General features: G+C 35.9%; 5 protein-coding genes across 15 annotated transcripts in view; 3 read left to right on the forward strand and 2 right to left on the reverse strand.

Moving 5' to 3' along the window:
* The first annotated feature begins 1,638 nt into the window (after positions 1-1,638).
* LOC121263656 (serine carboxypeptidase-like) lies at positions 1,639-5,402 on the forward strand. The gene is made up of 9 exons (XM_041166686.1): positions 1,639-1,982; positions 2,696-2,864; positions 3,014-3,133; positions 3,393-3,536; positions 3,617-3,767; positions 4,002-4,090; positions 4,409-4,667; positions 4,795-4,928; positions 5,059-5,402. Exons 1-9 carry the CDS (start codon positions 1,666-1,668, stop codon positions 5,185-5,187), a joined length of 1,512 nt encoding a protein of 503 aa, XP_041022620.1. The 5' UTR covers positions 1,639-1,665; the 3' UTR covers positions 5,188-5,402.
* Positions 5,403-6,217: 815 nt separating this feature from the next.
* Positions 6,218-7,185, reverse strand: LOC121263721 (U11/U12 small nuclear ribonucleoprotein 31 kDa protein). The gene is given in 2 exon segments (XM_041166777.1): positions 6,218-6,413; positions 6,416-7,185. Coding segments are annotated over 2 exon segments (768 nt in total). The 5' UTR covers positions 7,106-7,185; the 3' UTR covers positions 6,218-6,335.
* A 790-nt stretch (positions 7,186-7,975) lies between these two features.
* Positions 7,976-24,896, forward strand: part of LOC121263599 (exocyst complex component SEC8-like) — a 36,392-nt gene continuing 19,471 nt past the window's right edge. The window contains exons 1-7 of one of the 6 annotated variants that reach the window (XM_041166600.1): positions 21,403-21,626; positions 21,865-21,921; positions 22,050-22,152; positions 22,266-22,402; positions 22,816-23,028; positions 23,413-23,586; positions 23,980-24,084. In XM_041166600.1, coding sequence (XP_041022534.1) covers positions 22,361-22,402; positions 22,816-23,028; positions 23,413-23,586; positions 23,980-24,084 — 534 coding nt within the window. In that variant the 5' untranslated portion in view covers positions 21,403-21,626; positions 21,865-21,921; positions 22,050-22,152; positions 22,266-22,360. Of the gene's footprint in view, positions 7,988-21,402; positions 22,153-22,265; positions 22,403-22,815; positions 23,029-23,412; positions 23,587-23,979; positions 24,085-24,896 lie in introns of those variants that run through there. The other 5 variants (XM_041166578.1, XM_041166609.1, XM_041166585.1 and 2 more) reach the window with 5 other exon arrangements.
* LOC121263686 lies at positions 8,374-11,628 on the forward strand. Of its 6 annotated transcripts, none has more exons than XM_041166749.1 (3): positions 8,374-8,600; positions 9,545-9,622; positions 10,159-11,628. In XM_041166749.1, exon 3 carries the CDS (start codon positions 10,190-10,192, stop codon positions 11,006-11,008), a length of 819 nt encoding a protein of 272 aa, XP_041022683.1. In that variant the 5' UTR covers positions 8,374-8,600; positions 9,545-9,622; positions 10,159-10,189; the 3' UTR covers positions 11,009-11,628. The 6 variants fall into 6 exon arrangements, with proteins under 6 accessions (XP_041022683.1, XP_041022661.1, XP_041022691.1 ...); XM_041166727.1 differs by having other exon boundaries at positions 10,163-11,628; XM_041166757.1 differs by having other exon boundaries at positions 9,545-9,615.
* On the reverse strand, positions 12,121-20,043 carry LOC121263647 (protein FLOWERING LOCUS D-like). Its single transcript, XM_041166674.1, is given in 9 exon segments — positions 12,121-12,738; positions 12,868-12,916; positions 13,419-13,561; positions 13,715-13,760; positions 13,854-14,615; positions 15,060-15,197; positions 15,200-16,598; positions 16,600-17,094; positions 20,033-20,043. Coding segments are annotated over 7 exon segments (2,775 nt in total). The 5' UTR covers positions 16,855-17,094; positions 20,033-20,043; the 3' UTR covers positions 12,121-12,738; positions 12,868-12,884.

A 24,896-nucleotide genomic window follows, 5' to 3' on the forward strand; every position in this document is an offset into this window, starting at 1 on the left:
GTAAAACTACACTTTTCTTATCTTTTAAGAAATTAATGTTTTTTAATGATTTATATATGAAAAAATCTATTCATTATTCTAACTCTTATTATCTTCACATCATCTCATAATGTGATATTAAATGATAAATTTACAAGTAAAATATAATAAGAGGCGGCTACTATGCCGCCCCATTTTGACCGCTGGGCATACCGCCCAGCGTAAAATTTTTTTTTTCTTTTTTTTTTTTCACATTTTTTAACATATTTAAATATATTTAAAAAAAAAATACACCAATACACTTAAAATCACTTCCTTAACCACTAAGTAAAAAAAAAAAATTTTTTTGACTAGCTGTCAAATATAGGTGTCAAGTTGGGGAGGTAAAATAGACTTTCTCATATAATAAATAATTTCTAATCACCTAATGCTACATCATAGGATGATGGAAGGATGATAGAAATTAGAATGATGAGTAACATTACTTTTTATATATCCGAGCACTCTTTATAAATAGAATAAAAAATGAGTTTTACTATGTACAAGCAAGTTTGCATACCAATCTGCGTATTAATGTTGTTGCTTTCATATTCTAAATTTAAATTAGTACTTTTTTCAATAAAATTTATTTTTTAACCAATCATATTAAATAAATATACATATTAATGCACAAAATCATTTATAATTAAATTTTTCCATAAAAAATTACCCTCGCCCACTTTGTTAAAAGGAGCTTCACACTTTATGTCGAGCATCAGCAGAGAGTTGTATCACCATAATGGAGAGAACATGGATGACGATGATGCGTTTGGGGGTGTGTGATTAGTGTGACCCCAACGCAAATGCAACTTTTAACACTGCTGCTACTGCTACTGCTACTGCTACTGGCAATTGAAAGCAAACACTACACGTAATACTCGCGCTCTGCTCTTTGATCTCTCTCTACCTTTTCATTCTCTCTTTTCTTCTTGCGCAAGCACCCTCTAATTGACACCAAAGCCCATTTCTCAACCGCCTCCGTCAACCTCCGTTTTGTATTACTTCTAGACTTCTATCTAGTTTATTCTCTAATAATGCTAGAGCTCCCGCGCTGGAGCTTTACCATGTGTTTTCATATGTTTATTTCTATATAATTTTTTTAAATATTTTGAAAAAATAAAAAAATTTATAATATTATTAAAAAATACTTTCTTAATTATGAAATAAAATAAAAAATTATAAAAACATGTGTTTTCATATGTTTTTTTTCTATATAAGTTTTTTTAATAATTTTAAATATTTTGAAAAAATAAAAAATATTTACAATATTATTAAAAAATATTTTTTTAATTATAAATAAATTACTTCATGATTAAAGAAGTATTTTTTAATAATTTTTTCTTTTAATTTTTAATTAAAAAAATATTTTTAATAATGTTCTAAATTTATTTTATTTTTTAAAAATATATAAAAATATTTAAAAAAATTTATATAAAAAATAACTTAAAAAAACACATAAAAATATACTCAAACGGTAGCGGGAGCTCTAACATTATCCTTTTCTATAAATGCCAGCTCATCTCTCCACTCCAACTAACGGCCGCTTTAATCCCCTAGACCGTTAGTTGTCCCCACCTGTAACCCCTCCCTTCTACCTCCTGTATATATATTTCATATATGTAATGCATTCTTCCTTACCAACCAAAAATGGAGCACCCCTTCTCTGTGTTTATTCTATTCGCTTTCCTTTCTCTCCTCTCTTTCTCTTCCGCAGAATTCGCGGACGATGTCGGGCTCGCGCGATCGAATCTCCCCTCTGTTCAGGCCGAGAAGCTTATCAGAGAACTGAATTTGTTTCCCAAACATGACCTCAACGTCATCGACGGTCGAGATTATGCTCCCCAACCCAAGAAGCTCGTCGAGAAGCCGCTCAGGTTTCCGAACCTCCTGGGCTCGGGAGTCCCCGTGGAGGATTTGGGCCACCACGCTGGGTACTACAACATCGAGCATTCACACGCTGCTAGGTCAACTCTCTCAAATCCTCTAGTATTCCTTCTTTATTTTCTCCCAATTTTTGGTGTAATCTAGGAATCTCAATCTTCCCCAATTGGTACCTTCATGCGGTTGGCTAAATCTAAGCCCTAGATTTTATTTTGATTATCATTTTTTTTTTCATGTAGTTCTCTAATTGAAACTGTTTAAGTTTGTCCCCCTGTATCTCATCGTATTGAAAACACTTTTAGTAATTAATTGTTTTTTTTTTTTATAATTTGTGTTCTTTCCTAAAATATGACCGACTCATACGGATATTTGGGGTTTTTTCCCTCCAAAAAATGAGTTTCTTGTTCCGTGCAAGTGGACCCGATTTGCAAATTCCAAATCATCGTGCCTGATATATTGTAGGTTGGTCTTATTTTTAATTCTGGAATGCCGTGTTTATCTGGCGTTTGCTTGTTTCCTATTGTAGGCGACAACTAGCTTTACGTTTTAGCCGATGGGTGTAAGCGTGCTGCTCATTTTTTATTAAAACAAAATTAGCGGCAAGTCCCAGGTGTATGATTTGAAAAATGCTCCTATAACTAGATAGCGAAGTCGCTGGTCTTGGTTGATAATCAACCATCACTAGCTTTTGTAGTTTGTCTGTAAGTAGCGTGTTGGTACTGACGTTTTGTTCGTGTGCATGTCAGTTTCTTGCTCCCTCGTTACTGTTCTTAGTACTCCGTTTGTTGTTTTGCAGGATGTTCTACTTTTTCTTTGAATCACGCTACAGCAAGAAAGACCCCATTGTTATCTGGTTGACCGGAGGGCCTGGGTGTAGTAGTGAATTGGCCATGTTCTACGAAAATGGCCCTTTCACCATTGCAGACAATTTGACCCTTGCGTGGAACGAGTACGGTTGGGACCAAGTATGTTTGATCTTTCAATTCCCCTATATGGTTGGATTGTATTAGTTCAAGCTAGTATTATATGCTCAGTATGGCATAGTTGGGTGTTTCTTTCTTCTGTTTTGATATTTACAAGTGAAGTAACATTTTTTTTTTGTGTGATTTTGTAGGCATCAAACCTTCTCTATGTTGACCAACCTACTGGGACCGGCTTTAGTTATACTTCTGATAGGCGTGACATTCGGCACAATGAAGAGGGTGTTAGTAATGACCTTTATGACTTTTTGCAGGTGATAGTTATATTTCTGTTCTAAATTTTATTAAAACAGAATTTCAATTCAGCAAGATTTTCCTCTGTTGAATGATTTGTTGATTATAATATTGTGTGGCCAGAATTTGTAAAATAAAGAGCATACCAATTTTTTGGGAAAGAAAAAATTTTATGTTTGTATTGATACGTGGGAGGAGGACAGCTGTGTTACTAAATGATTAAGATTTTTAACTCCGCCAAATATTATTTTGACTGGTTGGCTTTTTCTATGGTATCAGGCCTTCTTTGCAGAGCATCCTGAGTTTGCAGAGAACGACTTTTACATAACTGGGGAATCATATGCTGGGCATTATATCCCTGCTTTTGCTGCTCGTGTCCACCGAGGAAACAAAGCTAATGAAGGAATCCATGTAAACCTTAAGGTACATCGCTGGTATAACATAATGTAAAGTTATATTTGGTCACTTTACCTTGTTCTGAGCTGAGATTAAATGTTCAACAGGGATTTGCCATCGGCAATGGACTTACTGATCCTGCAATCCAATACAAAGCATACACTGATTATGCGCTGGACATGGGCATAATTACAAAATCTGCATACAATCGAATTAAAAAGGTGGTTCCAGTCTGTGAAACAGCAATCAAGCTTTGTGGTAAGTTTGTGGGTGAGATTGGCTGCTTGTCCCCTTCTAGAGGTTTCTCCCCACCCCCCCCCCCAAAAAGAAAAAAAAACTCTTGTGTGTGTGAATGCGCCTATAGCTTACAGTTGTTTCCCATGGGATATCCATGGTTGATTATCTAATCCAATCCTTTTGCATTTGGGCCAATATTGTTGCTTATCTAAGGGCGCTTCTCTCGTTAAAAATTTTTTTGTACTTTTTCTCCAGGCACTGATGGTACAATCTCTTGTGTTGCTTCATATTTTGTTTGCAATACCATATTCAGCAGCATCATGGCCCTTGCTGGTGATACCAATGTAAGAAACTACATGTTCTTTTTTCTACTCTTCATTTAGTGTTTAAGTGGGACACTGGTGCTGCAGTTTATCATTTCTTAATAGAACATGTTTTCTGCACAAAAAGCATGTGAAAAATTCCTTATAATGGGAAACAAAAAAAAAAAATTTCAAACAGCAGAATTCGTAGAAGCAGTGAAAAAAATAGATCTTTGAACAGTGACTGAAAATATGGACAACCTGTGAAATATGCGTCTTTCCTTGAATTTCACAACTATGTTCATCCCGACACCTTGATAGATCTTAAATTTGACATGCATCGATTTTTCTATCTTGCAGTATTATGACATTAGAAAGAAGTGTGAGGGGAGCCTCTGTTATGACTTCTCAAACATGGAGAAATTCCTAAACGAGAAATCTGTTAGGAATGCCCTAGGAGTTGGGGACATGGACTTTGTGTCATGTAGCCCCACAGTGTATCAGGCCATGCTGGTGGATTGGATGAGGAATCTGGAAGTTGGCATTCCTGCACTTCTGGAGGATGGAGTCAACTTGCTAGTGTATGCTGGAGAATATGATCTCATATGCAACTGGCTTGGTAAGCTTCTTGGCCTAATAGACAATCGGCATCTTCTTAGTTAGAAATCTGATATCTTAAGGAAGACTTGTTTGTAACAATCGTACCATATATGATCCCAATCTGGGGTATAATTTCCTTTGACTAGGTAATTCAAGATGGGTTCATGCTATGGAATGGTCTGGTCAGCAACAGTTTGTAGCATCACCCGAAGTTCCTTTTGAAGTTGATGGTTCAGAAGCTGGAGTACTGAAAAGCCACGGGGCTCTCAGTTTCCTCAAGGTCTCAGTCTTTATCTCTTATTCACATCTACACCCATTCCCACCCACAGATACATCTGCATTTCTAACGCCCATTGCCTAATGGCTGGTTGCCAGTACTGACATAGTTGCACGACGTATGTAACAAACAGGTCCACGATGCGGGTCACATGGTTCCCATGGACCAGCCCAAGGCTTCATTAGAGATGCTGAGGAGGTGGACTCAGGGAAAACTTTCTGAAGTGCCATCTGATTCTGGAAAATCAATTGCTGAGATGTGATTACCTCCTTTTCTGCCCATCTTTTTTTATCGTAGGTTGCAGAATTTGGCATCAAAATAGCAACCACTCTTCTGGTTTCCTTGGTTCCTCACTAAGCTTGTGAATGTATATGTAGACCAGCACTTGAGTTTAAAAGAACTCCATATAATGTGGTAACTTGACTGATTTTGGATATATATCAACAATAAGAATATGCCAGATGTTTGTATAGTTGATATGCTGCTCCTGTAGGTTGTCTCTTCTGCAGTTTGTCTATTGTTTCTGCGTTGTGATTTCACCTATTACATAATGGGGTAACCTCGAGGGGACTGGATGGTGGATATAAATAAGATTGTAAAATTACCACGTCCAATGCTTTTGTTAATCTAGCTTTTCTTCATTCATGGTCAATTGTGGATTGCCCCTAAACGGTCTTTCATCACCTCCTGTTCGTCGACCATTTTGCCTTGGATGGCACTCCGTGCGGTAGGCAATATCCACGATCACGAGCATCTTCTTCTTCCGAAGGCCGGCAGAACCTTCTGTAGTATTTTTGTCCGTCTGTTTTGTCCTAAAATAGGCATTTTAGAAAATGGGTTTGTGTTAAGCATGATGTCAAAGATCTTAGGCGTGTTAATTTGTGCATTTTTGGGTTGGAGATTTACTGGCTTGCAGCTGCTTTTGTCTTTTTACACGGGACTAGAACCGGCTATATATGCAGCTGTTGTTCCCTACGGTGCCGATAAACCACTGGAGGAGTTGATAGAAGAGATTATGGGTAACCATGAAATGCTGGTAATGACAACGTAAGCATATGAAAATTAGATGCTTGCACGAGTACCGCTTCTCTTCATGACACTGATTGTTTATTATTGCATCATTCTTCCGTTCAAACCTCCATTACCAACCAATAAGAAAGGCAAAAGAGAAAAAGATGATTACTTATTAAATAAAGAAAGCAAGCAAGAAAGAAAGAATTATGGTCGAAAATAAAATAGAACCTACCAGTACTACCAACTTAGTTAAAAGCAAATGCTTTGGATATAATACCTTAGCTACTCAATAGAACCCAGAAATTTCATTTGTTTTTAGTAAGTAGAACCCAGAAAATTCATATCACATTCATACATGCATACATGATCCAATAGCAGGAGCTCAGACCCAGTGTTTCAATCATCCTCATGATCGCTCTCGTCGCTAAAATAGCTGGCTTTCTTGGCCTTCTTCTTCTTATCCCTAGCCAACCCCTCGCGCTCTTCCCCGTCAATAACCTCTGGCCAGCGCCATCGTCCACTACCGACGCCCAATTATCATCGTCAAATCGCTCCTCATCGTCCCCACCATTGTCAAAACCCGTTTCTTCTTCCTCCTCCTCCCTCTGTGCCCCGCCGCCACGAGATCTTTTGGGAATGGGGCGCTCCCTGGGGCCCAGCTGGTTCTTAGGGCACTCGTAGGAGAGGTGGCCCAGATCGCCACACTCGTAGCAGCGGGACTTATCCTTGTATACCCGCTTCCTGATGAATTCCGGGGCTCGGCCGTTGTCGGCCGCGATGGAAGCCGAGATGGTCCTCCCATTGAGGATCTTCCCTTGCATCTGACGCTCCGCGGAGACCGCGTCTCCCGGGGAGACGAATTGGATAAAGGCAACGCCGCGGCTGAGGCGGGTTGCGCGGTCCTTGAGAACAGTCACTCGCGCGACTTTGCCAAAGTTGGAGAAAAGCTGGTGGAGGTCGGAGTTGGTGAGGGAGTAGTCGAGGTTCGATACGTAGACAGTCGACTTGGAGGGGGCGAGACCACCGGAGCCACCGCCTTTGGGTTTGTTATTGTGACGTTTCGAGGGGGCGGTGGCCGTGGGGTTTGTATAAGTAGAAGAGGAAGAAGGGTAGCGGTGGTAGAAGGTGTCGTCGTCGTCATCGCTGCTGTTACTCTTCCGCACCATAGCCTCTCTCTCTCCGTTGCTCTCTCTCTCTCTCTCTCTCTCAACAACAATTTTTTCTTTGGCAATTGGCACCTGCTGCACAATATTAGATCAGTTTTAAACGTATTTTAGGCTGGTTTTCGACACACAAAATATTTTATCTAATTTTATTTTTTTATTATAATTTTTTTAAATTATAAAATAAAAATAATACTAAAAAATTATATTCTAATAACATTTTATTTAATTTTCAATAAAACATCATATTTCATCTCATTTTTACTATCTATCCAAACCCTCCTTATCCCTAAGATTTGATGGCAAAAATTTCAAATTTATTTTTTAATTAAATTATATCACAAGTAGTATAGTGTAAAAATTTTAAAATAATAATACTCCTTGATTGATTGAGTAATATTCTTTATGGATGGAGTAATGCTCTTGTACCCTTTGAAATTGTTGATTTGGAATAAAATACTTTATTTGCAGAAAATAAATTAAAGTAGTGTAATTATTTATCTTTGATTTTATTATGATTCAGGTTGGGTTTGGATAAATAAAATATTTTGAATAATAGTAAAATAAAATATTATTAGATATAATTTTTTAATATAATTTTTATTTTAAAATTTAAAAAAAATTGAATTATTTATTATATTTGTATATAAAAATTTAAAAAAATTATAATAATAAGATGATCTGAGATAAATAGATTTGCCTATCCAAATCCAGCCTGGTCACACTTTATTTACATGGAAAATCATTGGAGTTGCTTAATTATTTATTCCCAATAAAGACTTTGATTTGTCATTTGTGAAATATTAACAAAGAGGTATGTGGTACAATTTATCGGAACTTTAGGAAGTTTTGAGTCCCATGTAGACACCTGTTTTGTAGGTACCCGTTGGAAAGGGAGTAGAAGTCATTCTCCGCCTATGGTAACGATTTGTTTGGAGTTCTTGTTCGTGGTTCAGAGTAACTACAATATTCGTACCTGCATCCATTTCAATAAATATAAAATAAATACAGTAAATATAAATAGATAAAGAGACATAAATTTATATAATTTGACATAAAAATTACGTTGACGAGTTATTTAGTGTATAAGTTATATTGTACAATATATTATATAATAATATTATAAAATAATATTATTTTTATAAGCTTTCATTTAAAAATAATTATATAAGATGACGTAAAAAATATTACATATAAATCATTTTCCTATTCTAAACTGCGCAATCAAACGAATGATTAATAAATTGAACAGGTACCTATGCGGTGCAAGTGTTCGCTGAGCTGATGTAACTTGTACAACAGACAGGGAAAGAGACGCCGATATAGATGAGAAAGAACGAAGAAGCTTCCTCCAGTTGCAATCCTGATTCCTGCATCCGTCTGCTTGGCCTTCAGGAAAGCTTAAAAAGAAAGTGCCATACGTGAAAAAGAAAAAGAGAGCAAAAGAAAAGAACTCGATGATGCTTGCGCGGAAACAACTGGCCTTCTAGGGTTTCCTGTGAGTCATTATTGCCCTCTCTTTCGCATTATAAATTTATTGGATTCGCTCTCTAATTTCTCCGCTTCTACACTCCAATATTCTATTGGATAAGAAACACAAATTTGAGACCTGATTTGTTAGTATTGTGTATAATTTACAGGTGGGTATTGATTTAAATGCATCATCTTCATGCTCAGGCCCTTTTTTTCCCTACGGGAGAAGTCTAGAACTAAAGTTTTTTTGTTATATTGAAGTTTACATCATAAAGATAAGATATTTTCCTTGAATTATTGCAAAATACCTGTTGAGATGAGTCGAGTCTTTGTGGGAAAGAGAAATCGAGGTGTTTGATGTTGGAACTTAAGAAGATTTCTTAAGTTCCAACATCAAACCCACCTGTAATACTTGAAAATTTCTAGCCGTGAATTTGTTTTGATAGTTTTCTTGAACGCATACAAACTACTAATTCAAACGAAACAAAAAGTTGCAAAAAGGTGAGATTTTGGGTAAATGGATTAGTATGATATACTTACAAAAAAGAGTATGATATACTAATATTTTATTATCCTTTCAGGGAAAGTAAAAAATACGGAGGACAGATAAATATAAACGATAGGATCTAAACGGAGAGGGGAATTGTTCTGTTGAAAGAAAAAAGGAAAAGAGATTTTCATAGTTCACACACACACACACACACACACACACATTATATAACTAAACAAAAGAAAATCAAGATTTCACTAAATTTGCATTTCCAGCCTCAAATTTCTCGATGGTGCCAAACCTGCTATAAAGGGTTAAAACATATTATTTTCCGAGAACGGCTTGCTTAATGTCCCTACAATGCTTAATACCCCTACAAATAAGACATTTGACCACCGAATTTGAATGTAAGAAGTGATCTTTATGAATTCTCATAGGTGCTAGATTTTTTATCTGAAAGTGAGAATAATTTTCTACAGGATATGTATACAATGATTACATACTGCATAGTGAAAAAGCTCCATGTATGAAGTAATGCTACACTAGACAGGTGTGTGGTGAGTCCCATCCAAAATGGAGTCTGTCATATTGTAACGCTACTTCCATTTTTTTCCTAGATACATGAGAAAACCTCTATCTGATACAAGCTGATACATTCACATTCATAGATTTCTCCATAGTAAAGTTCAATGTTAAAGTGAAACCACTTATCATTTCCATATGACTTTAATTTTTGGATCAAGTCGTCGAATCCTTCATTTGGCAAAACATGTGAGGCACCTGAATGGGGGCCACTATTGGATATGATTACAAGTTTTTTTCATTTTAATTCTACAGGGGCCAATAGCTAATTATTTCAATCATTAGTCAAGATGGAAGATACTTAAATAATATATATGCCCCTATTACTTTCATTTTTTTTTTTTTGGCTAAGAGGACGGCACCCCGTAATTTACTACTAAACCCTCGCTTATGGCGGAGGAATGCCGTGATTACAACTAAGGACTCCCTATCACTTTCAGTTCACTCTCCTGTTTGTCCCTCTTCGAAATACATTTGCTTTGTGTAACTTTTTTTTTTTTTTTTGGTAAAACCAGTGATGAACTGCCATTACCTTGGAAAAGATGCATGAGTTCTCTACTGTTGATGGCTTTGTGGAGATAACTGAATGCTTGGCAGAGATGATTAAATACATTGCAAATGAACCATCAGTAGGGCTTTTCTACATTCAGCAGCATACTCAAAATGCGGTGCCCAACGTCATTAATCTCAAGAATAATGTTGTGGAGAAGTCTCGAGAAATGACTTTGCACACCGAAGATTCAGAGGATTCTATCACCACAGTGAGGTCGATGAAAGAATGCGGATTCCCCATTGCCGATGAGATGATTAGAGACATCAAAAAATCTCTAGTGATCATATCAACAAAACAACCTAGAAGAGGGTTAATCCATAATCCGGTTTCAGGTTTTCAGATGGGAAGAACCATCTCTTGGGAACCAACCACTTGGGGTAGTAGTGCAGTTTATTCCCAAGAAGATAACGAAAGAAAGGGTAGTTATTTTTCATCCGTATTTAAGTCGGCAAAAAAAAAGGCTAGCAATTTCAAGTGGCCACAGCTTGATCCCAAAGAGTCAATACAGAATGAGGGTGAGAAGCTGCTGCCATATCCTACTCCAACACTGTCAGCGGCATCTGCTAGTACTAGCTCATCTTTGCCAGATGTGGAAGTAGATGAGCTACCCTTGTCAAGTCGGATTGAAGATGAGCCACTACAAGAAGAAGAAGAGAGTGATGTCAGCTTAATAAATCATAATTTATTGTCTGGTGCAGAAAATTTTGACGACTTCAAAGCCGATAAAGAAGCCAAATTGAAGGAGTGGTTGCAAGGGGCTGATAATCTGGACAATCGTAGAGACGTATACAATGCAGAAGTGCTTTAGTTAGGCCACACTCGGCTACTGAACAGCTTTACTTGTGTATACTGCTGTTTATTACTCTATAATTATCTCTGGATGAAGATTACATACAAAAGGTTTATGGTGCTATGAGAAACTCATTTTGGGTGATATTAAGGGTGAAAATAAAAATCCCTTCTCATAAGCTTGTTATAGAACAAGAATGTGGTGGGATGGTGATTTTACCAGTGTACCATTGGAAGATAATGTGGATTTTCAGTACTATCGGGGATGTGCCATCCCTAACTTTAGAATTATGCCTTTTGTGTAAGGAGGCTTCGGAAGGTAAACAACCATTTGTGCAAAAGTGCTGCAATGTATTTGATGCTGCTGCCCTTAACCATAAGATTCTATTACTCGAATTTGTTTTTGGCACAATGTTGAATGATGAGATAATAGGTGGCACATGCTGTCTGCAGTGCACCACCAATTGTACAGATATAGAGTGCATTTCCTTGTTCAGAGATCGAGTTTTGTCAAGAAAGATGGCGACTATATATGACATATTGGAGTTGGCTCGCGAAAGTTGATGCTTAGCTTTGACGTGCATTTGGTTCTTTTGGTGTCCTAACATTTTTGAAGTTGTAAGCAGCGATTGCTATGTCTTTGGTGGCTTCTTCTCATTCCTTCTACCCTTTCCCCCAAATCCTCCTTGAAATCTTTATCACAGCAATAGTCTTAGGTGTCGTTTGGATTCGAAGATGAGTTGAGATGGATTGTGAATAGTAATAAGATTTATGTGTTAAAGTTGATAAATAGTAATGAATAATAGTGAGATGAGTTGAAATGAGTTGTGAATTATTTTTGTGATATATGGATGATAAATAGAAGAATTCAATTGTTTTAAGAATAACATAACCAAAAAAAATTAAAAAAAAAAATTGTGTGTGAAACTTATGAATAGCAGTACTCATAAAATATAGTCGATATTAAAATCTAGGGTGGATATTAAAATCTAGGGTGGAAAAGAAATCGGTGAAAATAACACGTCAAGTGTTTAATTCTTCTAGGCAACTTTTCTTTTTTTTTTTTTTTTTATTCCCTGAAATTATGGAAGTAAGGTTTGATTGACAACTCATTAACCTGACAATAGCTTGAAACAAGACTTGAAAGTAAGAGCATTCAAAATATTAAATATATAAATAATAATTATAATAAGGCACGAGACCGAAATTCAATAATTTTTGTACAAACATAATGCTTCTCGACACGAAGGCAACTGTCCCCATTGTAAAGCCAATCATGGCCCCTCTCTCATTCCACCTGTAAATAACTCTGGGTCTTATGGTAAAGGCTCATCCATCGGCATCGTTTATCCGCTGCACAATCATCTTGGCAACAAACTTCTTGGCCGGTTGGTATTACTGGAGCAGCAATGCATTGCTTTCATCGGCTTCACCATTGGCCTAGCCAAACACTCTGATCTGATCACAAGCTCCCATCACTTTACATGCATCTTGAGAAGGTGGCTTGAAATCCTGTCCAACGTATACTCTTGCTCAATTTTCACTTTCATTTTGCATTTGTCACTTCTCGGCAGAGAAGCCAACCAGCAGCAGTGCGGTCCTCCTCAATTGGCAGTGACATATTCATCCAGCTCACAAAAACACTGGCTATACAGCTTAAAGATTATGAGTAAACTATTTCGAGGCTGGCAAAATACTTGATCACGGATCCACAGGGGAAGAGGAGTAAAACCTTTGATAAATTTTTGGCTAAGCATTCACAGACAAAAAGATTAGTTCTCCATAAGAAAAGAACAGAAAGCTTACTTATCAAAAAGAAGAAGAGCAGAACAGATCTAACATAACCAACCAAGTCAATAATAGTTTATCACATCTCACCTCTCAAGGCACCCTACTCACTGCTTATACATGTCACCTTGATTTTGCCCTAACAAAAAATTAAAATTGATGTAAGATTATCTACCAAAAAAAAAAAAAATTGCAACTAAACAGTCACATTTGATTCTATAAAAGACATCATTCTGTTTTGTCTTCCAGAAAAGCCAAAATAAACATAGTAAAACTCTTATAACATTGTTTTCTGCAGTTTATGGCTACCACCAGTATTTCAAAAATGGAAGGACGTGAAGCCACTGCTGCGGTGAAAAATATAACCTTGTACCCGCACTACATTCTGAAAAACTAATCACAGAAGATAGATCAGGGAGAAAGACTAAATGCTTTAGGAAAGCGAAAAGAAAGAACGGAGACTCAGATCAACCAGGGTCCCCTCTAAAACAACATGAAAATAAAGTCACTACCACAGTCGATGACATAAGCATGTAACCATATTATATTAGGAAATGGTAGAACGAACATACAAAAAGAGAGAAAAATGTTGAGACTTTCTTTTCTTTAAAAAGAAAAGAAATGCACCCTCTACATTTTACCTGAACCAAGAGTGTCAATAAGCATTTTATCAGTGCTCCTAGTTCCCTCTGACATGCTAGTCTCCCCAGAAAATTTTCCATTTGCAACATTTGAATTAGCAGGGCTTGCCATTCCATTGCTGCCGCGCACTATTTTAGCCTTTCTGGGCAAAATTACCAGAGACAATATATTATTTTAAAATCATTTATGTTAAAAACACATTTGATATTTTTAAGCAATTGGCATGCCATGATTGTAACTTAAACTTGCCAAAAACAATAGGCAATTGGAAGTTTTCAAGATGATCAACTCATACCTCACCATTTTTTGCTTCAAACTGCCTGTTTTCAGCTTCGATGTCCCTTTTCCATGATCACGAAATAAATATTTTAAGATCCAAAACAACTAAATACAGTAGTAGTACGGTTTACAAAAGCAAAGTTCCAACCACACACCTGATTTGAGAGCCAAAGCAGTTGAAGCAGGTTTTCGATTACCCCTCTCCACTTTAATTAAAGCAATCACAGAATCAGCAGTAGGTCCCAGACCCTTTCTTCCCACCAGCTTCACTCCCAACTTGTCACAGAGGTAATTCAACCTCATTTCATCACCACCTCTCACCTCTCTCAGTTCAAGCACCTGTTGCCTTGATAACAAAGTGTAGACATGAAGCTGCTGTTGGTGATTAAAATGTGACTGAAGCTGCTGAAAAAGTAACTTATTTGAATGCTGTTGATCTGGTTTTGAGCCATCATGACTCCTCTTACGAGGCTCAGTAAATGTCACCCTCAAAATTGCTGCTGACTTGGGATCAGAATTCTTCCGATCAAAAATAATAGAAAAGCTACCAAATTCTAAATCAGGTTCCCTAAATAAATCTGCAAGAAGGGAAGCATAAGAATGGGCATTTTTTGATCGGCTCCTATCAACCTTTTTTCTCACAATCCGAGCATTAGCATAGTGAGCCATATTTGCAGCTTCTCTTAACCCACTGAGAAAAGCTCCGTGCATAGTTGCAGGGTATCGCCTAGTGGTGGCTTCCCCTGCAAAGAAAAGCCTTCCATCTCCCACACTTTCTGCTAAAATATCATAATCATCTCCTGATGCGCCAACTGCAACATTAGAGTAAGAACCCAGACTGAAAGGATCACCACCCCACCTGGTACAAACTGTTTGGATAGGCTCCGGGACATTGATTCCTTGTGGTTCATAGATACCTGCATGCATTTACACCCAATTTGGAAAATATATCTCACAATTAATATTTTTTATAAGTATATATATATATATTTTTTTTACAAGTAATATTCAGATATTTTAGCTGAAACTTTTGTGATTAGGATGAAAAAACCTCCTCATCCAAGAAAGTATTGTTGTTGTAATACTCTATTTCTGCAGTACAAAAAAATCTTGCCATGTACGGAAAAGTAAATAGCATCACCAAGAATTTGTTTAGAATAACTTGAAAACATAAGAAGGTTTACAATTAACTCTGAAAGACTTAAATAGTAGGCATAATGGACACAGACAATAACTGGAAAATGCATAGTGGCCTGTTCTTTGCTGCTTAAGTTTGTAATTTGATATTTCAGAAACTGGATAATTTGAAATGTAAAAAGTATAGCGCAAATAAAATAAACTGAAAAACAAGAATAGGTTACCCTTGAGAATTTGAAGAACGCGAATCACAGCATCCGTGGGGGGCATGCTCTCAAACTTGTGAGCCGCTTCTCCTGCTACCAAAGCAATCAAGAGAGGACCGCCAGCAACATTTGCATAGCTGTAAAAGAGAAAGAACTCCCTCGACGGCTTGGATCACCAGTAAGATGCCCAAAGGTATCAAGATCCGTACCCCAAAATACATGAGGAAATAGCATTGCAACCTTATTCAACAATCCAAATCCCAGCCTCTTTATCCCATCGAGCTTCCTCTGAGGCAGCTCTGGAATAAACTTTATGGATCCACTCTTTAGAACCCCAAGCGGAACGGTGCACAGAGCCATGTCACCTTCAAAGACCTGACTCCCTGCAACGATCTGCACACCATTACTACCATATCTAATGGTGTGTACAGTTTTCTCATATAAAATTGGCACATTCTCAGCCAAAGCCTGAACCAGCCTTCCATTCCCTCCGGGCAAGAAGCAATGGTCCCCGCCCATATCATATGGATCATCTTGGTCCCAAAATGCAAGGGAGAGCTTTGAAAGCAGACCGGCATTTGCATATTCCAAATTTGCAAGATGCCAATTGAACAAGTTCATCTCTTCAGCATTCACTGCGTCCCCATAAACCTGCCGGAACGTTTCCAATGCTGCACCAAGAGATACATCTACTGAGACCTCCCCCATTAACTGCCTAAGCCTACTTGCCTTGTCCAAAAGACGGTTAAAAGCAGTTTCCACCTTCATATCCATATCAGGGTCAACAGGCTTTCCATCCAAACTATATAGTGGGCACTTATCTCTCACCTTATGAAGCGGAGAACCCCATTGTCGAGCCAAAATCCCAAGTGGGTTCCCTAAAATACCAGTCAAAACACTACCCCCTAAATCTGCTGCCGCGCACAGCCTATTCCCTCCTTCCATTTTCTCTGTGTAAACCCGCCCGCCCGCCCGCTTCCTACCCTCCAAAACAGTCACCTTGAACCCAAATCTCAGCAATTGCCGAGCGGCAGCAAGGCCTGCAAGCCCGGCACCAATCACAACCACACTTGTCCTACTGGGTTCAGCCGGGACCTTCTCCTTGATTGCAGTGGCAACGCCAAAATTAATATAACCATGTGATACTAGATAATTATAAGTAGAATCCAACAGTGCATGGCAATGTTTGGGTATATCGTCACCAACCATCTCTTTAGTGACCCAATTTGACACATTCTCCCGCCATTTCGCGATTATGTGGTTCCGAATAAGAATGTAATTGACCTGTTCAATCCCTCCGATAACAGGGACAACCCCAGCGTCAATTTCCTCCTCGGTGAGTGAATCTGCGGGAAACCCAGCTGACAGCGCAATCAAGGCCTCGCCCGTGGATTCTTTATTTATCACAATTATCTCGTCAGAGGTATCGGGTGCCCTTTGTGGTAACGAACTAGGTGTTTCTACATTGGGTCTGAAAGAAGAAGCTAAAATTGAAGTAGTAGAAGAAATAGGACCATTATTGCCGTTGAGAGTAAGGTTGGGGATGGGAGGTGGGGATGGGAGGAATAAGAAACGACGTCGCTTTGCGTTGAGGCCGGCCTCGCCTTCGCTTCTTGGGAACTGTGAACGATAGAAGGTTGTTCGTTGATGCAGGGAAAGGGTTTGGGATTCGAGTGTTGGTTGGATTATGGAGACTCGAATTAGGATTAGGATTAGGACTGAAGTTAGGGTTTACTGGGGGTGGACATGGAATGAACTGGAGAGTAGGGAATGCAGAGAACGGGTCTGCGGCTTGATCTAGTGGATTATTCATCTTTGGCCTTCCTTTGAAGGGAGGTCTGATGGCGATGAATAAGAAGGGAATTGACTGTCTGGTTCCGGAGAAGATTTGGACGGCGATGGCTTAACCGCTTAAGTACTTGGCTACGTCAGAGTTAATTCGGACTCAGTGCGTTAGTTCTGCTGGACAGCTCTGATAGCGCCGATTCGCCGTTTGTCGGTATGCACGAAGAGACGCCCGACTTTTTCGCACTAACAGAGGAAGCGGTCAATACTCGGACCCGGTTTCTATTTATAACTTATCTCAATTCATCTTATTATTATTTATTATTATTTATTAATTTTAATTTATAAATTTTATTATTATTTATAATCCATTTTATTACTATTCATATCTCATTTTTTAGACAAATTTTTTTTTTTTTTTTTTATAAAAATGAATAAGCAATCATCAACAATCTTTTGGGTTGAATAATCTTTACAGTTGCCGAGAAAAAAAGAATAATCTTTACAGTTTAATGAGGTTTTTTTTTAATTATTATTATTTTTTACAAGGGATTGGATTTCGAAACTTGGTTGTCCAGTTCGAAGACCCGATTTTATACTTTTATAATTTTATCTATATAATTTTATAGATAATGATAAGTTTACTATTTTTCTACTACTATTTTATTATTTTATAGTATATTTGAAATATTTATTTTTTTATTATTTTCTTAAGTATTTTTTTAGCATCTTTAATCATTAAGAAAAAATTAAAAAAATATACAACTTCACTAATAATCACTTCCTTAACTATTAAATAAAAATAAATTAAAAAATTAAAAAACAATAAAAGGAGTAATAAATATGGGCATTAAAGGTGACTTATATGTAATTATAACTAATATTATTAAGGACAATGTAACCCAACAAACATTTTGTATATGAGGTGGAGTGTTCTAGTTCTATTACCTTCTGTGAGGAAATTGACCTTTATCAGCAACAAATAATCGTAAATAATAGTATTTTCAATGAATATTCTCGTTGTTAAATCACGACATTGATGATATATCTCAACTACAAATTCGATTTCATGAGAATGTCCTAAAAATTACTTTCAACGAAACTTTTTGTCAATATATATTTTTTTTAATGATGTCTAGTTGCAGTAATTGTGTTTCGTCAGCAATAGCAGCTCGTTAATACTACCAATTTACCATGAAATAAGTCTTCGTTAGCCTCTTGTTTTGACGTTGTCCATTTGTTTGAGATTGAGTTTTTGTGGCGACATAAGCTGCCACTATAATCTATTGCAGCAATTAGCCATTGTAGTATAAAGGAAATAGCCAGAAAAATTCTTGATGCATAACATCTTTTGTCGCAACATATCAGCGCGGGTATTTAGTTTCTGGTGTGATGTTGAATGGCTTGATGGAGGTATTTCTGTCAGATTTTCTTGTTATTAGCAACGACTGGCATTGCTGTAATAACTATACATTTGCGACAAATAGAACTTTTGCCGAATTTCATACTGAAGTTGGGGTTTTTTTTTTTTTATCTACAGACATGCGGCCGTGGTGTTTTACCAATATTGCTCTTTCACAACAATTTTTCATAATGATTGCGGCAAAGGTCGTCGCGCCAATAAGCCAATTTTGCTGTGGTGATGATTTCTACACTCAAACCACATCATTCAATTGTGGGGTGTGAACGCAAGAAATTTGACTGATAATATCATTTTCAAACAAGTATGCAGTAAAATGGGTAGATTCATACTTTGAAATTGTGAGAGAACAAAGTGTGAATTCAAAATTTGGTTTGGGGCACGAGACAAAGCATAAAATTCTCATCTCATCTTATCATTACACTTTTTTCAAATCTCCATATAAAATATAATAAACAATTCAACTTTTTCAAATCTCAATACACATTTTCAAATCTCGAAACAATAATAATATTAAAACATAATATTTTAAACTTCAAAACAAAAAGTAAAATTCTCATCTCACCTTCCAAACCTATAATATGGAAAACTTGTAATATCATGTTTCATAAAAGCACTATATCATACGAAGAATGTTTTTGCAATTGATTTGAATTTTAGATATCAAATTCCTATGGATTCGTATTTTTGGAAGATGTTACATTTTGGTCATTGAATGTTTGGGTTCATTTTTTTTCCTTATTGAGGTGCCAAAGGTTTAATCTATTCGTGATTTTCCAGCGTTCTGGTTGTTGATTAGAGTTTATTGGTTTCCATGTTTATCAAATAAAACTTCATCTCGTCAATCACTATTCACCATCCAAAATAAAGCTTTGAGCCAATGCATTTCATATTTGTTGTGATAAATCTTGTGGATTTTCTTTAATTTACTTAATAATTTTCAGGTTCATTGAGCACTTTCTTCGTAAATATATGGTAATAGATATTAGTTGACTGCAACTATTAGTTTCTTGGTTAAACATCATTTTAACTAAGAAAAATGCATGGTGGGAATATTGATAAATGCGAGGTTCTGATGCAATTTTATATTGTTCCTGAATTATATTCATTTTTCCTATTTTATAATTTGGGTCTCTTGCATTTTTTTTTTTCTAATCATTTTACTTTTTTTTTAATCTTAGAAACTTGTTCAAATATCAAATTAAAATATTGCACAATTAGAAGGTCTTCTCTTTTCAAATTAGAACAACAATTATTTTCAATACTGCAACTATGCATTATTATCTAAAATTTGATTTCAATATTCAAATAAATATTTTCTGGAAAAATAGGAAGTTTCAAGATTTAAAATATTGGATTTTTGATAATTTGTAGAAACTTCACAAAAAATTCCAATAAAAATATTGTTTTTTTATTTAATGCAATTATACATTATTATCTAAAATTTAATTTCAATATTCAAAAAAAACCATTTCTACTATAAATCATTATCTAAAATTTAATTTCAATGTTCGGATGAATCATTTATAAAAAAAAAAAAATGATTTGAAGTGTTTATTAATATGAGATATATTATCCAAAGATATTTGCTAACATTTGTCTATTTTTTTCTATGCATTAATTATTCATTAATCAATTTTTACTAAGAAAAAGTAAATTATTTTTAACAAAAATTTCTAAACCCCACATACTGACGTATGAAGACTTTGGCTCTTTGCTCATATGGCCAAGGAATAAAGAGGATGAAGAAAAGTTTTGAGATGTAAAATAGGGATGAATTTGGCACCTAAATGAGAAGGATTTCCGAAATCGAATTTTTGTTTTTTTTTTTAAATTAAAATAATAATATAAATGTGACATGTCACACAATTCTGCAACAGCTACCCAATAACGGATACCTATAGCAGAATTGCTATATATATTATATATTGAAAGTGGATATTTGTCAATTTAAAAGACACAGGAAGCTTGGTAAGGGATATGCTATCAAGTTGGGTTGTTTGTAATTGCCCACTAAATTTTGAAATTGATTGATTTTCTTGCTTGTTTAGGCTTTACAAAATCAGAAAATATTTGTCATGTCAGCAATGATTGGGTTGATTCTCCAAATTCATATATATTTAGATTTTTAACTGCTGTGGTAACAACGTGAGATGATTGTGTAAGGCTGGTGTATAAGAGGATAATAATCGTGCACAGTGTGTACGTAAAAATGATATTTGCAGTGTAAGAGAGTCCGATATTATCCTGTCTGTGCTGCAAATGTTGGGCCAACCAGTGGAACTGCTTGCAGATAAATTTTTTAACAATTATATTTTATGAAAAATGTTAAATATATTTAAAAAAAATTTATAAATAATTTAATTTTACATACGTCAGTTATTAATATATTAAAAATTATAAAATTTAAAATCTAAAACCTGAATTAAAGAAAAAAATTAACAAAATAAATATTATAAATAAAATTGTAAATACATATAGCACTATTCATCTCTTATTGCTATTGTCTTCTAATTATCACTTTAATTATTACTATTTTTATCACTTCATTGAATGGTTTGAAAAAATTGAAAAACTAATTGATATTTTTCTTTATCTATCAATCACTTGATCACAAGAGAAAAATTAAGAAAACATAATAATAATAAGAGTAATGTTACATATACTTGTAAAGTATGCAAGTATCGTGCAATCGTTTTAAAAAATAATAGGTTTACTATTAAAAAATTAATTAATTTTTTATTGTGAGTTCTATATTTATTTATTTATTTCTAAAAAATTGCACAACGCTCATACACTTATAACTGTAACTATAATTTCTCTTATAAAAAATTCAATTAGAAATTACTCGATCCGATGCCAATGCTTGAAATTATTTTATACAATAAATAGCCATGGCTAGCTCAAAATATTGTTATTCATAAATCTTAATATTTTAAATTTAATAATAGCTGGTATATATCAATTAATATTATTGATGCGGTAGATATTAATATATCCGCTGTCCTATTAATTATATGAAAAAAAAAAAAAATTAAAGCAGCTAGAAATTTCGTCGGAATTACTATGAGACTGCAGTTGATATTGTATATTTTAAATAATTTATATCACAACCATTTGAATGAAAAATACACGTCAAAACCGAGTAGCATGTTTCTGCGAAAAAAAAAGAAAAGAAAAGATAAAATAGTAAACAAGAAAGGTACATCGCCCAGAAAATAAAAAAAATAAAAAAGTGCATCAGCCACTTTTGCCGAGAGCTCCAGCCACGGCCCACGGGTTTTCCACTTTCTTCTTCTCCGTTCGATCAGCAAAAGCGATCCATCCCCCCGAGCTCAGCCTTCGCTACACCTCCCTCTCCGGAATCCCCCCACCCATAGGTAATCCGAAACCCCACCAGGCTCATGGTCCCAGCTATCTCTCTTCCTTTATTTATTTAATTCATTTTATACTTGTCCGTTCCCTAAATCATGATTCAATTCAATCTATCTACGAACCGAAAAAATCTGAAACCCAGTCAATTAGTCTCGCAATTGAAACATAAATTTCAGTAGCTTTGAGATTTTCTTTCTAAATTTTTCTCTTGCTACTGGCCCTATTAATCTTTTGAAGTTCTAGGCGTCAAGATTGCGCGGAATTGATCCGTTTTCGGTCCTATCCCCACTAGATCTACAGGTACTTCTCTCTATTTGTACACTCGGTTCGGTTACATTTGAGAAAAGACAGGACAGGGAAATGTATTATTCTCCCTGTAGCATTTGATCTCTACATTGAAAAAAATTCAACTCAAATTTTCCCTACAGCCGTGTTGAGCTTATTTGACCGGAACTTCTCCACTTCAAACATACACTTGCATACGCACACGAACATACACAGCCGCAATCGTGGCTTTATCGGTTGTTTCAGGTTTGTGCTTCTATGTGCAATACTCTAGTTTTCAGTTGTCTCTCTTGAGCGCTTCAGGTGTACCAGGGCAACAAACTTCGCGTATTGATGTTATATTCATCTCTCTTAAAAAGTGTCTGAAAGTCTCATCCTCCCGGGATTAAAGCTCTGCCGGGATGAATTGAGTTGTGCTTCATTTATACGGCGTCTGTGAGGCACAAGACTTAAGATGGGGATCTTTGATGGTTTGCCCGTGTCTCCTGCAAAATCAGTAAGTTGGCTTACTTTGTTTAACGTTTTTATCAGGAACATACAGCACACTTCTATATTAAATTACTTGAGTGAAATTTGTTCTTACATAGTAAATAATTAAAATGATTATTGCTGTAACCTTTTTTATGGGGAACACTGATGTTGGGAACACTAATGTCAAGTGGAGAACGTTTCACTGACATAATTTTAGTTTTGATTTAACTTAATACTATCCCTATGATTATGGTGCATAGTAGTTGCGTTTAACAGTTGTAGTAACTGGCATGACAGTCCTCTTTTGAAATTCAGGGATCATGTGCTAGATACTGTCTGACCAAGTGTGATGTTGAACCTTATTTATATAAGCTGTGTCTGCATATTTGCTTGTTTCTTCTTCTCATTGTCCCTGTTTTCTGTTACGGTAAAATGCAGTATCTGAGGGAAGAGCTTGCAAGAATAGATGAGAGTTGGGCTGCAGCACGCTTTGATTCATTACCTCATGTTGTCCATATTTTGACATCGAAAGATCGTGAAGGTGAGATTGAGTTTTTGAAGGAGCAAAGTGACGTGATTGAGGAGGTCGTGGATGAAGTAGTGCATGCTTATCATGGTGGCTTCAATAAAGCGATTCAAAATTATTCACAGGTTTCCAAACAGCTTTTATCTTGGACTGTTATTTATGCCCGCTTTTCTTGATGTTCTTCTTCATTTTGCCTATGTGTTTGCACATGTTTTTTGGGATGTTGTTTCTGTTCATATTGTGGATTTCATGTGATGAACAAATAGATAATTCAGGAGTATTATCTAATTTTATTTAGGCTTCTAGTGGTCTCTGAATATTCTGTTAACCTAATTTAATTGGCACGGTAAATTATTATTTCGATTTATTATTGAAGTATTATTGTGATGGAGCCCTTCAATTGATTATTTTTAATCCCACATTCCCTCTGGCACCTTGGGGAAGGATAAAATTTAGATTTTCATCCGCATCCTGAATAGTTATTTATCTATTTGTTTATCTTTTGGCAGATCCTGAGGTTGTTCAGCGAATCCACAGAAAGTATAGGTGTCTTAAAGGCTGATTTAGCTGAGGCAAAGAAGCGTCTTAGTGCCCGCAATAAGCAATTGCATCAGTTATGGTATCGGTCAGTAACGTTGCGTCACATAATTTCCCTCTTAGATCAAATTGAGAGCATAGCCAAGGTTTGTCTATACCTATTTTCAGCTTTCAGATAATACCACATTCTTATAAATTTTAAATCACCTAATTTCCATCCCACGCTTTAAAATGCTATGCCTACACCTTTGTGCTTGGATCTTTTTGCACGTGAGTTATAGTTGCCTTTCTTATTCATATCTAGATTTAGACATGTATATATAAGTAGACGTATTGGTTTGCACACATTTTTGCATGCTATGATGTGCCCTTACTCAGTTGTTCCAACCTTTTCTTAGAAAATGGAAAAAAAGTACTTGTACTATGACTTTGTCATTTATAAACTAGCACTACAATTATTCTCTTTTAATTTTTCTGGATTTCACAGTTTTGGTGATTCTGAAAAATTTCCATGTTCTGTACTTGAAACTTTGGCTCAGGTTCCAGCTCGTATTGAAAAGCTAATTGCCGACAAGCAGTTTTATGCTGCAGTTCAGTTGCATGTTCAGTCAACTCTGATGCTCGAGCGAGAGGGGCTTCAAACTGTATGTTTTCTAGCCTTTTTTCCTGTAATCCCACTTCTGAAAGGTCATTATATCTTTTATTTGTTTTTTTTTTTTTTTTTGGGGGGGGGGGGGGGGGTTGGGTTTGTGGAACTTTATTTTTCTTAAGTTACATCTAAATACCTGATCTGATGTCTGGTGATCTAAATAAGTATAGTCATTGTGTCTTTCAAGTTTCAATAAAGCCTCAAGTCATCGGCTCACTACTTAAGGGGTTAAGGTCAATCCTATATTTGTAATCCAGTATTTTATTCATCTTGTCGTATCTCATTCTACCTTTAGGATATTTTTTAATGATTTTACTGCCGGCTGCTTTGATGTTTACAAGATCTGGCAACACTATCTTGACCACAAAGATTGCATTCTCTCCCATTGTTCACACAGCTACTTAAACCTCTCATCTTATTCCCGTCTTTAAAGCCAATCACCCAGAGAATTATCTAGGGGCTCTGAAAATTTTAATGCTTCCAAATACTTAGTTTTGTTTGTTCATGTTGATGCTACTCTATTGCTTTTTTTTTTTTTTATGAAAAAGTAAAACCTTATTAATAGAAAAAGGCATAGCCCAATTACACAAGAAATATACACATAATACACCGAACACCTAATAATCACTAAGCATTAGTGATGGATACAAGCAGATTATGAAAGCTATCCTCATTACAAATAATGACCGAAGCCCAAGAAAATAGTGTCAAAAAAGAATGTCTTCAACTCTTCCAAGGAACATTCTTGGTCTTCAAAGCACCTATCGTTTCTCTCCATCCACAAACACTATATAATACAGTGAGGGA

This window comes from Juglans microcarpa x Juglans regia, chromosome 1D (genome assembly GCF_004785595.1).
Source record: "Juglans microcarpa x Juglans regia isolate MS1-56 chromosome 1D, Jm3101_v1.0, whole genome shotgun sequence".
In the NCBI taxonomy this organism is placed as follows: Eukaryota; Viridiplantae; Streptophyta; class Magnoliopsida; order Fagales; family Juglandaceae; genus Juglans; species Juglans microcarpa x Juglans regia.

What these genes read in the sequence shown, in the direction of transcription:
- LOC121263686 (XM_041166749.1), top strand. Translation starts at nt 10,190, where the DNA reads ATGCATGAGTTCTCTACTGTTGATGGCTTTGTGGAGATAACTGAATGC.
- LOC121263656 (XM_041166686.1), top strand. Translation starts at nt 1,666, where the DNA reads ATGGAGCACCCCTTCTCTGTGTTTATTCTATTCGCTTTCCTTTCTCTC. An exon ending in GAGCATTCACACGCTGCTAG is followed by an intron (nt 1,983 to 2,695) that starts GTCAACTCTCTC and finishes GTTGTTTTGCAG; the next exon opens with GATGTTCTACTTTTTCTTTG. An exon ending in GGGCTCTCAGTTTCCTCAAG is followed by an intron (nt 4,929 to 5,058) that starts GTCTCAGTCTTT and finishes TGTAACAAACAG; the next exon opens with GTCCACGATGCGGGTCACAT.